Here is a 15,062-nt window from a genome sequence, read left to right as displayed (position 1 = left end):
CACTTCATGTGAACAGATCTCAGCTTGATTTCGTAAGATGCAAAGTTAAATGCTTTGTTTATACATGCATTTGAAAACAGCTACCTGTTGTTATAGTATGCCAGCGTTACTTATACACATGCAGTACTTATACTTATTCTCATTTATGTTTCGTATTTTGTGAAGTTTGAAAGAATTCTTGATTTCAATGGAGGTTCGAAGTTAATAAAATGTATTATATTGTTATAACTGATTTAACTCAGAGATACCTTGGCCTGGATTATTTATGAAGTGAAATATACGAGTTATTGCTGTCTTTATTTCATATCATAACGAAAGTATTATTTGCATTGCAGTTCAACAGCTTGACTATACTGGTAAAAATGGCGACTGGTCAAAAGATATTTTTCAAAACAAACTTTTGTGTCTCAAAGAACAGTATAGTAATTACGTTGCAGAAAATGGAAAGAAAGTAAGATATTTTAAAGCATTTTTCTTTCTTGCTCATGGAGAATACAGAGGCATATTATGTTGTATTATAGGATGCTTAGATGTTATATGATGTTTTTCTAAGAGTGTATATATATATATATTACTAACTAACTTACTTGTTAATTATATATATATATATATATATACACTATATGAATATATATATACATATTTTATATGTTTTTATTTGTTTTTTATACGTTTTTATTTGTTTTTTATACGTTTTTATTTGTTTTATTTGTTTTGACTTATTCCATCGATTGTTTTTTGTGTGTTTTGACTTGTCGCATCGATGGGTTTTTTGTTGTATTTTTTGCCATTGGCTTGTTTTCAGCGATTTGTGTTTTACTGTGTTTTATATTTTGCATTTTATTTCGCGTGTGACCTGGTTTTTCGCCCTTCGGGGCATTGTTTTTTTGAAAAACTGTGTTGAACTTTTTCTTACGGCCACGGCTCCTGGTGACTTTTTGGCGAGCTCACTACAATGCTCTCATTTCCTTGGTTTTGCAGCATGTTGCACAAAAAGTTTTTGAACCAACTTGGTCTTTTTAATATTGTACTTGCGACCTAGCTTTTAATTATATGAATATATATATAGTATGATATATATATATACACTCTTAAACTATATATATATATAGAGAGAGAGTGTATATATATATATATATACACTCTTAGACTATATATATATATATATATATATATATACACTCTTAGACAAAAAAAAACGACGCACCAAGAAGGAGTTATCCGAATGGGGCGAAAATTGGTAGAAGTAATGTAAAACAAAAAACAGAAAAAGAAATTATTACAGTTTGAGAAAAATTGGATGATTTATTAAAGTGATAGAGCTTCACAAAGTGAAAAAGTCAGTAACGCGTTTGTCCACCTCTGGCCCATATGCAAGCAGTTATTTGGCTTGGCATCGATTGATATATGTTGGGGATGTCCTCCTGAGGAATATCGTGCCAAATTCTGTCCAGCTGGCCCGTTAGATCGTCAACATCCCGAGCTGGTTTGAGGGCCCTGCCCATAATGCTTCAAACGTGCTAAATAGGAGAGAGATCCGGTGACCTTGCTGGCCAAGATAATGTTTGGCAAGCACTAAGGCCAGCAGTAGAAACATGTGCAGTGTGGGGGCGGGCATTATCTTGCTGAAATGTAAGCCCAGGGTTGCGTGACATGAAGAGGAACACAACGGGCCTTGGAACTTCGTCGACGTACACGCTGTACTGTAAAGTTGCGGCGTATGACAACCAAAGGGGGTCCTATTATGAAATGAAATGGCACCCCAGACCATCACTCCTGGTTGTCGGCCTGTCTGCCGGAAGACAGTCAGGTTGGTATCACGCCGCTTTCCTGGGCGTCTCCAGACTCACCTTCGCTGGTCATTGGGGCTCAGTTCAAAGCGGGGCTCATCACTAAAGACTATTCTACTCCAGTCAGTAACATTCCAGTGCGAATGAGCCCGACACCATTTCAAACGGACTTGACGTTGTACAGAGGTCAATGGTAGTCGGCGCAAGGGGCGCCGTGACCTCAGCCCGCTTTCTGGGAGCCGTATATGAATGGTTCTTGCGGTCACTGAAGTACTAGTTGCATGTACAATCGATGATAATGATGCATCTGGGGCTGTGAGTGCCGCTCTGACAATTGCTCGGTCTTCACGTTCTGTCTTTTCTGTAGGCCTATCGCTTCCTTCTTGACGCTGTGTGCGGCCATGGTTCACCCATTCCTGCCAACATCGTCTAATAGTGGCATCGCTCCAGCTCAATTGTTGAGCTATTCGCCGATAAGACCAACCAGCTTCTTTGAGCCAGCTACATGACCTCTCTCAAATTCTGACATCTGCGCATATCGTTCGCGCACCTGTATGCCAGGCATAGTTACTGTCTACCAGAGTACACAGAATGAAATTCGTGAAGAATTTATGACTTGGAATCGTAATTTCTCTTAAATATCCTGCAAGTTGCGCAGATCAGATGCGCTGTAGAGACAACCGTTCATTCATTGGCAGCCAAAATGTAAAATTTTGAATTTTCCGTCGAAACCTGTATGCATATCAATTTGTGTCCAATTTTCTTTATATCTTCTCGGTGCGTCGTTTTTTTTTTTTTTTTTTTTTTTTTTTTTTTTGTCTAAGAGTGTATATATATATATATGTGTGTGTGTGTAGCTTAACACATAAGCATGTATTTACATGTATCAGTATGTATATATGTATATATAGAAATCATAAGTAAGATATAGATCATAATTTTTCTAAACGTTTTTTAAACCCCATGTAAGCAATACCAAATGGAAAAGAAATTTCAAAGGATTAATGAACACAAATCCAAAACCATAAATATAAAAAAATTAAATGTAATAACTATATTATAAACATAATAAATTATAATCCTTATAAAGTTACAAGAAACAATTTTATACTAAAAAACCTAGAACCTTTATAAATAACTCCTTTGTTTGTATTTCATATAAATCTACAGTTTTATTCTGATTTTTACGACACTTTTCAAACTTGATCTTTAAAACATGAGGGAGGTTAATGTCTGCATAAGTTTTCTCAAGAACAACTCCAAGGAGTCCATACTCTTTATATACATATTTTGCGCTAATTTAATGTGAATTTTTGATTAAGAAACTTATGGATATAAAATGTTTTGCTGCCGCTCTACAAAGCATAATATACTTAAGTTTCAAATTTAATCCGGAAACTGATTGATGTAAAAGAATTATGTTGCCACGGGAAACGTAATATATTTATTTTTGTTAAAAATTTAATAACAAACTCGGGGATTTAAGAGATATATGTCGCCACTCTCCAAATTAAAATACTTTTAAATATGTATAAAGTGTGCTAAGCATTTAAGTGTATTTTCAGTGTATTAAGTATTACACAAAACGTAAGATTTTTAATTTTCCTTTCAAATTTATTCTGTTATTAATTAGCAAACTAAGCGACACTTTCAAGCAATAAATGCAGATTGATTTCAGTTACCATTAATTAATAGCTGGAACCGAAAAATTAAACGAGCTGTATTTATTGAAACTTCCTTCGCACTTTAAACTGCAAAGCAAGGCATTTGTCTACTTTGTCCATCTTTGTCATATCTCTATATATACATCCTTCGTTAGAAGTTCCAGTACAGAGGTCGTAAAACATAGAAAATTGCATCTACCAAGTAATGGTCCTAGCTGCTATCAAAGTAGTTTCCTTGGCTTTCTATACACAACTGCCAACGTTTCCGGAGGTCTTGGAAGCAAGCAGGGAAATCTTCAACTGCGATACTTGCACGCTCATTTGTCACAGCCCGCTGGATGTCTGCAAAAATGTTTGTAAAGCTTTCTTTTCTGTCATCTTTTCACTCACAGAAACAAGAAAAAATCATAATAATCTTTGACACAAATGTGGGATCACGTCTGGCTGTATCAAATAGCTCATCAGACATTCTTCATTTTTACTTCCTTGTACGAAGTAAAAAGGAAGTATTGTAATCGCGAAAGTTTCAGGCAGCATATTTTAACGAAAATATCCATTTTGACCGATATCGAATGCAATTTAACGATGTTTTTGCGTGATATCTGTAGATAAGGACAGAATAAAATACTCTTTTCCTTCAAAAAAATTATAAAACTGCTTTAAAATTTATTCTGAAGAGAATTTTTCGTGGCATCTGTACGAACGTATGTACGTACGTGCGTACGTACGTATCTCGCCTAACTCAAAAACGAGTAGCCTCAGAACGTTGAAATTTTGTATATAGGACTGCTATAACATGTAGATGTGTACCTCGTACTTTGGTTGCAATAGGCCGCACCAAACGTATATAAATATATTTATATATATATCCACTCTGTTACCTGGCTCAGTGATCCCAGTTTCTTTACTCTTATATGTTTGTAAATTGTACATTTTTTGCTTTAAAAATGATTATATTATGTTGTTTTTATCTTCCGGTTAAGGTTTTTATGCCTTTAGTAAATCTGTATGCAATATTTTGAGAATTATTAACAATTTTAAAGTTGTCTAAGTGCCGCTAAGCCTTTTTTATATGCGGCCATTGATGTTTACATTTGAAACAGAGACTAGTGGATTTGTTGCCAATGTAGAGAAACTTAGCTTCGCAACAACAAAGATAACGCCTTCATTTATTATTGCCAATTAAATCATGCTTAATCCTTTCTGGAATTTTTTCGAGGAAATAAGTGTTCGAGATTAACTTCGTAATTTTTAATATAGATATTTTGAGTTTTTATGCATTTTTGCCTTCTCGCGAAGTGAGAACTGAATTAATTAAATGAGAAATACTCAATCGTCTGTGAAAAACCGTTTCTTTTTTGTTTTGTTTGCTTAATTTCTTTTATACATCATTCTAGCTTTATTATAGTATTTGAATAGAACATGTGGCAACGATTAGATAATTCTATTCTTTAAATGATATAAATTTTGTGCATTATGAGTTACAATATGAACGAAATATGTAAGTTAACTGTTATATAATTATTGGATTATATAACAGTTAACTTAGTTTCCGTTATATAATTATTATATAAGTTAACTGTCATATAATTATTAATACTGCTAAGTGAATCTAGCGCCAGAGTGTCGCTATGGTAAGCAAATACTAGAGTGAATTTTAAAGAATGCATTTATTCTATTGTGTTTTATGCGCTGTCGGCTAAGTAGATTTAATTCAATCCAATAAGTTTAAATGAAATGCAAGAAAAAATGCGTATAATTTAATATTCCGTACAAGGAAGTCATGTGGTGTACACATCAGATTTTTTCTCTTTCTGTTTATGTATTAGTGAGTGAGAGACGATTCTTGCATTAAGTTTCTGTTTCTCTAAATCTCTGCGTAAAATCTTACAACACACATCACGATTCAAATTCAGCTCTTCTGATATCATACGCACAGTTAAACGACGGCTCTTCTTGCAATAATTGCCTTACACGCTCTACGTTTACATCGGTATGTGCTATAGACGGGCAACCAGCTCTGGGATCGTCTTGCACTGAATCTCTGCCTTCACGAAACCTTCTGTACCACTCGAAAGCACGTCTTCTTAAAAAGTGCCTCACCTGCACATGCTTGCTTAATCATGTTCCATGTTTCTCTAGGGGTTTTCCCAAGCTTAACGCAGAACTTAACATTCATTCCTTGCTTACAATCAGCATCCATTGTGTCACCTTAACGAATGCGACGACCATCCGAAGAACGTGTTGCTAAGCATAGCCCTGCCCTCTAGTACGTTTGCGCGGAAACATGGCGAAGGTCATGCCAAGTAAGAATACATACCAATTAACTTAAAACAATATTTGTTCCTTTTTAGTACTGTAGAAATTAAAAACAAAAAATTGTCATGGAACATTTCTGACAATGGATACATAACGAAGAGTGTCTGTTGCTTTCTTTGTATGTTTTTCATTAAAATTTACCCTTTTATTACGATCTTGATGAAATTTGGACATTTGGCTTTCTAAACAAGAGAAGGTTCACTGTCTACATAAGATTCAGAATACCACCCCATGGGGCTCACAATTGGGGCGTTTATATTACAATATTTCATACACGACGCCCATCCTTGCATACATATCACTTATCTCAGGTTTAAATTCCGGCTGCCATTAGAAGTCATACATGCTAAGCAAGGAATACCTGACCGTTTTTTTTTTTTTTTTTTTTTTTTTTTTGCAAAGAAAAAAATAATACTTGCATACAGTTTTAACTTTGAAACCACATCATCTGTCTCAAATTTATGTCACCATTCTTGCCTTCCCTGTATCAGCTGTTACCAAAATCATTAGATTGCACTGCTTTATCTTGAAACTTTTTTAACGTTAAATATTTACTTGGATTGTCTGAGTATGTTGCAAGAAACTGGAACAGTTAAGCCTAAAATGTGAGGTATGACTTATTAGATATTAAAGCAGAATTAAGCGCGCGTTCTATCAGCTTTTCGCGAATATGTCGAAAATCATGAAAAAATTGGCCAAAAATGACGGATATTTTTCGAAAGCTGATTTCCGAAATTGGACATAAATGCTAAAAAAAGAGCTCATCTTTTCAAATAATCAATCAGCGTATGGCTATTTATTTATAGTTTCATAATAAGCTAATCCAAGGAAAAGCGTCCTGGCAACTTTGGCTCATTTTCGTCAACTGATTCATTAATGGACACTGAGAAAGCTATGCGTTGCCCGGTAAAACTTTTAAATGTTCTTTAGCCCTTAGGAATACCGTCACACAAGTTCAGTTTAAGGTGAAAAAACGTGCTGTATACGTATACAATAAACACGTTTTTTATTTATTTTCTACAGAGTTTAATTATGAAATATAAAAATTTTTATATATGCTATTATTATCCTGCAAAAAATATTAAATATACGTGAATTTAAAGCAATTTTTAAAACAATTTGAAACATTCTATATGAAAAAATATTAAAATTATACAAGAAAGTCATATAATAATAAATTAAATGCTTTTATGTAGAGAATGACATAATATTAAGGATATCTTTTAAAAAATATTTTATGAGATTTTCGTTAAATTCGCGATGACATAACAGGCCACATTTTCAAAAATAATAAACTTTAAAATATTGTGGGCTCTTGATAACTATATTTAGATTAAGCATACGATGTTTCATGAAAATAAAATAATTATAATTTGATTTATCTTGCACCAAATAAGCAAATTTTGAGAAAAATGCATTTAGAGTTTAAAATGTTATATTTTTATTAAATCTTCACTCAGATACAATTATTATTAAATCCAGATACAAATTACTAATACTCAGATACAATTTATTATTAAATCTTTACTCAGAAACATAAAACTCCCCATATCTATAGGTTACACCCTGTTATTCACCTTATTTATTTTGTTGTTTATACGCATCCTATTTGTTTTTTGTGGCAATTTTTACTTTGGGTACTAAGTGATATTTTGTTTCACTTATTCGTTCCATGTCGAGCTTACTAAACATTTCGACTGCATATTCACTGCAAGCCTCGAAACTCTTTGTTAAATAGTATAACAGCCATATATGCACCAAATTTAAGAATTCGTAATTCCACAAAGATATCCATGGGTATAAATTTCCAAAACATAATGTCATTAAAATTTTTGTTTGCATTTTGTCTTTCTTTATAAGCATTTTATAAGAGATTCTGCTCACATATTTTTACATTAGAGGTTTGAGAATACTAATGACATTCTTTGGTTGTCCCTTGGATTTGTTTTGTGTACAAGTTTCCAACTGATACAGCTTGTTGATATTTACAACAAATCTCTGGTCCAGCTGAGCATGACCATGCGTAGGTTGTTTTGCACTGGAGAAAATGTGAAAACAATGGAGCAATTACAGCATTTTGCATTCATTAGAAGTTATATATTGGAGTCCTGATTGTAACTCCGTTTTGAAGTTTTTCAATAAAGACATCCGTTAGTGAGCGACGTTGACCTTTCCAGCAAGATCTTTTTATTTTCCCTTCAGTTTTCTAACTCCGAAACAGCGCTTCTGAATATGACTTGGTGACACTATTTAAATATAAATATCGTTCATGTCACAAATAACTTTCAAAAACATTTCTTGCTTATGAGCAATATTTTAGTTTGTTTCATTCAATGAGAATAGTTTTATTAACATTATTTTCGACTTCCTTCGCAACTCCTTTCATAAATGTGTTCCTTACACATTTACGTTTACATACGCGACTTCGATTTTTTTATCACACTTCACTATAAACTCGAATCACTTTTAACTCGAATGTTATTAAAAATAATCAAAGAAGAGGATAAATCTAATTGCAATATTAATGTTTCGAATCAAATTCGAACTCATATGCTAGCGAAGACATACGCTTTCAACATGTAAATAATAACAAAATTGCATTTTATTTAAATTAATTTCGTGTTTCCGCGCAGATTACACATAAGATTCTTTTTAATTCTCTCTCTTTAAAAATCTCTTTAAATTGTAGTTCAAGGATAAAAAATTTGCATGTCCATTTCTGGCTCTTTTCTACTCTTTGAATGAGGACGTTCGGTGATTTAAATGCCCATTTCCTTTTTTTTTTTTTTCCTCTTTATGAAAACCTTAGTATCTCGGTTTCTAATTAGTGTAGAAACGAAAGCAGACCTGTTTTGAAAAGCTAAATAAACAATCTACGCAAAGAATGAATAAAAGAAAATTGCCAATTTTTTTTTTTTTTTTTTTTTTGCAAAAATTGGCATTTGAAACGCTTTCGGAAACATTAAATAAAAGATCCTCTATCGTATTATCATGTAACATCGACCAAAGATATGCAGTGGAACAAGGCTCACCATGAAGAATCCATCAACGAAAGTAATGGAGCTCACTGTCACCACGGGGTATGCAGCAATTGAAGATGTATTCATTCCTCGAATTCTGTTGATACCCAAAGATTCAAATATGCCATTCGATTTCAAGAGACAGTAGTTTTGCGCCCGGTTTGCATTTGCTGTGAGGAGCAATCACTGTGTGTAGTAGATATTAACTTGGAAGCACCATGTACTCGTACACCATATTTTTCTTCTGGACAATTACACGTAGCATGTTCAAGAGTTGTGTCGCCGGATAGTCTGTTTATTTACGCTCAGGACGGACAATGAAAAACATTGCATTAGTGAAATTTTGCGCAATCTCCCTTTAACCGGAAACAAAAAATGTTTATGTCTGTAGTTCTTTTCTACTTTTTGAATGCGGACTTTCGGTGATTTAAATTCCATTTCCGGTTTTCGCGTCTTTATGAAAGTCTTGGTGAAATTTGGCGCAATCCGCTTTTAACCGAAAAAAACGGAAAATCATTGTTTATCTGAGATTTTGGAAAACTACCTCCATCCTTCTAAATGAAGACCCTTTACTTTGTGTAAAGCCCGGGCAGCGTCGGACAAGTGAGCTTCATAAAAAAGGAAATGGAGATGAGTTTAGGTGAATCTAGTCGAATAATGTCGTTTTCAAGACAGTAATATTCATCAGCTAATATCAGTTTTTTTTTCTGAAGCTGCTATTAAATGAATTTAAAAAAAAACAAAATTAATTGGTAAAATTTATTTTTAAAGCTTACTACCGTATTCTGAATTTTGAACTACGAGGAGTATTTCATAATGTGCTCAGATGTTGATTGTAATACAAATAAGCAAATTTAATACACTTAATTATTATTTATTTTAATTTTGTTTTTGATTAGGTAGCTTTAGCTTCTTTCGATTTGGTATAGTACTGCCGCCTATGCTTATAATATAATTAAATCAGAGGTAGGCTTCGGTTATTTATCAGTTCCTTACACATGAAAAAAATTAGAAATACAAAACTGGTCAAAGTATCAAACAGTCTAAAATTAAAGAAACGTTCACGTTTCTCAATGAATTTGATCATTTTCTTTTGATATATTATTATCATCTTTGTTTCGGGATTCGTTAAATAGCGAAGCGGGAACTATCTAAATTTTTAAGGGTGATAATGTGGCTGAACATTTCTGAATATATCCATTTCATGCAGTGAAGCTACACATTGTAATGCTATTAAATTGTTGCGTAAGATAAATGCATGTGAAGCATAACAATATGACTATAAACTAGATTTGAAATAAACGAAATCTCGTTTACAGTAGCTAGTTATTTAATCAGTATTTGAATAAGGAAGTCAATACAATGATCAAAATTTTCTTTTACGTGGTACGTAAATTACATCAAAACTTTCTTTTAAGTTAAATCCGTTGATTGGTTGAGTGTGCAGGACAAATCCGAAAGAAACTGGAACGATTAAACCTAAAATGTCTGAGAAACTCATTATATAATCACTCACAAACAAGCATTTAAAATTGTTATTGAATGTATGTTGAAGCTATTATTTATTTCTCAGATAGATGGCTTTAATGCGGATTTTGTAACGGACAATTTGGCTGATAATGGAGGTCTGAGATTAGCTTATCAGGTAAGAAATAAGGTTTGAACTTTAAAAAAAAGCAAAATTGTGATAATTTACATTATTGGTATAAAATTAAAAGTACCAAAATGTAGTGTAGTGTAATACTGAAAAAAAAAATATTTATCCATTATTCCATCACTGAAATAGTGAATAATGTTATGAATTTTGTACATATATGGATAATTTTGGTAAAATTTTCTATGAAATTGTTGTATTGTTCTGTATAATATAAAATGAAAATCTAGAGAGATTACATTCTGCCGGGAAAATAAGAATACAGAATGAAGTCTATTTAACATAGAGTAAATGGCTATCTAGCTAATATGGCGAGAAATTTCTAAAAGTCTTCTAACTTGGCGACCATTGGATACCATTTTTTTTCCGGTCCCTGTATCACCGTAATAGGTATTGTAACAGAATATAATTGATGTTCTGTGTACTTGTAATTACATACGGCCTTCATTTGGCCTGTAGTAATTTCGAGATCAGAAAACACTCGAAATATATGAAAACTACACTGCTGGCCACCGTAAATGCAGCACCCTGAAGTAAGCATGCAAATAACATGAAATTTACAACATGCATTAACGGAGGTGAGATATGCAAATGATTAGAATTTCAGCCCAGACGCACATCACGCGCGCCTGTTGCGCCACTTCAAAGAGCTATTTAAGGCTTGGAGTTTTCGACGATTTCAAATTCGGCAATTGTGTTTTTCTTGTGGTTTTTTTTCAAAAAAAAAAATCAATTATGCCTTGTAGTAAACAAGTATCGGAGTTCGACAGAGGAAGGATAGTGGCCTACCCAGAGTGTGGATTATCTTTCAGGGAACTCGGTAGTCGTGTTGAACGAAACCAAACAATTGTAATGCGGATATGTGACCGTTGGAGGCAGGAGGGTACGACGGACCTACGTGTTGGATCGCATCCACCTCAGTGCACATTTACAGCAGAGCGGTCAGTCCGCAAGACGTCCATTGCTTCGTCTACCCTTGACGCAGAACGACAGACGTCTCCGCCACCAATGGTGCGACGAAAGAAGGATGTGGACGGCAGAACGGAATGAAATTGTCTGCAACACCACGATGGTCGGATTCGAGTCTGGAGACACCGTGGAGAGAGGATGCTGAACAGCTGCGTTATGCACGGCCACACTGTTCCTGCACCGAATATTATGGTATGGGGCAGTATTGGATATCACTCTCGCAATCCTCTAGTACGCATTGCCGGTACTTTAAACAACCAGGGTTACATCGCCGAGGTGCTGAAGCCAGTTGTCCTTCCTTACCTTCAGGGCTTGCCCACAGACATATTTCAACAGGATAATGCGCGACTACACGTGGCACGCATTGTCCAAGGGTTCTTCGTCAATCGCCAGATTGAATTGCTTCCCTGGCCGGCTCACTCTCCCGAGCTTTCGCCGATAGGAAACATGTGGTCCAGGGTTGCTGAACGATTGACCCAGATTACATCCCAAGCTGCCACACCAGACCAACTTTGGCAACTTTTGGAAGCTGATTGGTCTGCTGTACCCCCAAGAACATATCCAAAGTCTCTTTGAATCAATGCTGAGGCTTGTGGCAGCGGTGATCTCCAACAATGTCGGCTACTCTGGTTATTGATTCTGGAAGGAACCACACTTCACAGAAGTCTATAAATTTAATCATTTGATACTTGGTCAACATGTTGATATCTCATGTCTTTCTTGGTGTTGCAATTTTGGTGACCAGCAGTGTATATAAAACCGAACTCGGCTTTCTGCTGTTTTTGTTAGTCCTTAATTTAGCGTTCAGTCGGAATACTGAGATATCTCCAGATGAGCTTCGCCTTTTAGATGCACTTTGCTTGTGCTTTGTTTAACTTCCTTAGTAGTTTGAAGTGTAATTATTGATTGTACATTGTGATTCTGTGAAAACCTGTACGAGTATTTCTGCGGAAAGTTCCAGAACTCTGAAGTGTTCTTTTGATAAAATAAATTTTATCAGACAATTCGCATTCAATCTATTACGAACCGGTAGGCACGCGCGAAGATTTAGTAAAATCTTCATTTCAAAATAAAAGTGTTCTTTAGAGTAACACAATACCTAACGTCTAATTAAATGTATACCATATTACAATATTTTATCTAAAATTTACATTCATATATCAGATTCATCTGAAAACGTTTTCAGTACCCTTATATTAGACAAAAATTGTCTTTTAACGGAAATTTACACAGATTATCTTTATCTTATCCTTAAGTAAAATGTTCTTATTATTCAAACTGCTTCTCGTAATCTTCTGGCATAGACCAGAAGTCTAGCAAAACTAAATGTAATCAGGAAGGAATAAGCAAGTGTACAAAACAGTTCAGTACTAAGGAATCATCTAGCATCTGGTATTTGAAACTTGTAACAGACCTATTTAAGTGTAATTGAACTATTTTATTCATGTCATGAACTGTAACCGAACTATTTTATTTAAACGCCATCTCGTGGCGATATGAAAAAACGTCAGTCGACCTCCAGCCGCCATGATGATATCTTATTATGTTACGTTATTCTCAATGTTTGATGTTCCATTTCGTTTATGTTTCATTTTTATATATATTTCCTTTGTTTGTAACCGTTCCTGTGTGCTCTGTTAATAAATACTTTTAAAGCTAGCCGGCATTAGTGTCTATTGAGGAACGGCTACATCACATTGGCGCCCAACTAAATTTGAATCCAAAATGGCGCAACAAAATGTTTAGAATTTCTGTTTGGCTTTGGCTTTAACAAGCTCTTACTCCCGAATTTAACTTTTAGTTGCTGGAGATCGGCTCAGTTTCTTTTCAGGTGTGGACTACTGGTCAAATATTGTGGAAACCAATTCTGGAATTAAAATTGTCATACCGTGCTGCTAGCACATCGAATCATCAACTGGACAATTTCAACGGAAAAGATAAGTTTCGTTTACATTATCGTTTAATCTGAGTTTAAAGTTCTTTTAAACTGATTATTTATTATAAGCTGCTTCTTAAAGCAAATGTAAATTCTTTACTGAAATCTGATTTATTGATACTACGTAAGAGTATTAAACGAAAGCAAACGGCTTTCTGTTAACCAAACGTTATTTCTTGAATTGTAATTTGTTATTTTAAAATGTTAATGCGCATAGTAAATTAATTTGTGAATATTGTTTCACTGAATACATGTTTTGATGTTAAAGTTTGGATATATTCATGGACTTTGTTCATTAGAATTTATTAGTTTCGATTCTGACATACAGCAGCAGATGTTTTCCCCCCCGCGGAAATGTTTAGACTAGCGATGATTTATGATGTGTTTACGTCAAATCTTTTATTTTTTTTATTTCCTTTGAGTGCTGTTGTTCCTTATTAAATGTTTTATTCTACATAAAATAAAATATTGTACTTGTTGATTTATCTTTCGACGAACATTTTGAGAAAATGATTATGGTATAATACTTTAAGAAATTACGATTGTTTTCTGAATGCATGTCTTAAAAAATATTTCTTGAAGAGAAAGAAAATACTTATGAATAAAATCGAATGACTATTTAATTAAAGTAAAAGAGTTACTAAATGTGTGTTGCTTAATTAGCTTAATATTTTGTTAGGATTAAGATTTTGAAGAATTCAGCTTAAATATAAAAGCTTATGGTAAGACATTTATGTATGTTTTGTATGTTTTGCTAAGTAGTAAACAATTTTTTAGCAATTTATTATATGTTATTTTCTTGATACAAGTTGAATTTATGAGGGCATTTTATGATATTTTTACGACTTCGAAATAATAAACTTTGTGAGTATTATTGTTTACATTTATAAATACTATTTAATAGTGGTATATAAATGTACGAGTAACATTGTTTACATTCATACATGCTGTTTAATAGGGGTATATACATTTTACTTAAAGGTATAATTATTAATTCTAAAATACTGTATTGTGAATAAAATCGAAATAACAACAAATTCAACTTCATATTTTCCCTCCCCCCTGACCTCTCATATAATTATGGCTTACCTTGCCAAAGCACGAAAAGAGGATTTAAAAACTCTCGCTGCAGAACTGGGTTTCACTGTAAACGACACTATGCGAGTAATAGATCTTAAAGATCTTATTGTCAATTCTGACACTTATGATGAGGCTTTTACCAGGAATCTTCTGGAAACTTTAATCGAAACTAGACAACAAAAACAACGTGAAAGCAACGATCTAGAGACACGTCAAAGAAAAGAACAAGAACTTTTATTAGAATTGGAACGTTTAAAATTAAACCTGGCAGCTGCTAGCTCAAACCCTAACTATGTCGCCTTTGCTTCAAATGCAGCTATTGGAACAAATATTCAACACCTAATCCCAAAATTTACAGGAACTTCTGACATTGCAACCTACCTGCAAATTTTTGAAAGACAATGTGAGAAAGTTAATATAAAACAAATAGATTACATCACTCATCTCCTACCTCTTCTGCCTATAGACATTTCGCAAATTATTTTAAGAGAACCAAAAGACAAATTAGAAGATTATTCTTACATCAAGAAGATTCTGCTACAAAGATTCAAATTAAATGCTGAATCCTTTCGAATTAAATTTACTACACACCAAAAACACCCTGGGTCTTTATGGAAAGATTTTACTTAC

At 33.7% G+C, this 15,062-nt stretch overlaps 1 protein-coding gene across 1 annotated transcript in view; it reads left to right on the top strand.

The window, feature by feature from the left end:
* The window catches only part of LOC118184773 (neprilysin-2-like), a 105,508-nt gene that overhangs the window by 79,884 nt on the left and 10,562 nt on the right, over positions 1-15,062 (top strand). The window contains exons 16-17 of the mRNA XM_085810049.1: positions 336-451; positions 10,367-10,438. Coding sequence (XP_085666175.1) covers positions 336-451; positions 10,367-10,438 — 188 coding nt within the window. The remainder of the gene's footprint in view (positions 1-335; positions 452-10,366; positions 10,439-15,062) is intronic.

This window comes from Stegodyphus dumicola, chromosome 2 (assembly GCF_044657685.1).
Source record: "Stegodyphus dumicola isolate Sdum_Otavi_A_Nest chromosome 2, ASM4465768v1".
NCBI classification, from domain to species: domain Eukaryota; kingdom Metazoa; phylum Arthropoda; class Arachnida; order Araneae; family Eresidae; genus Stegodyphus; species Stegodyphus dumicola.
This window is presented reverse-complemented; position numbering and strand designations above follow the sequence as displayed.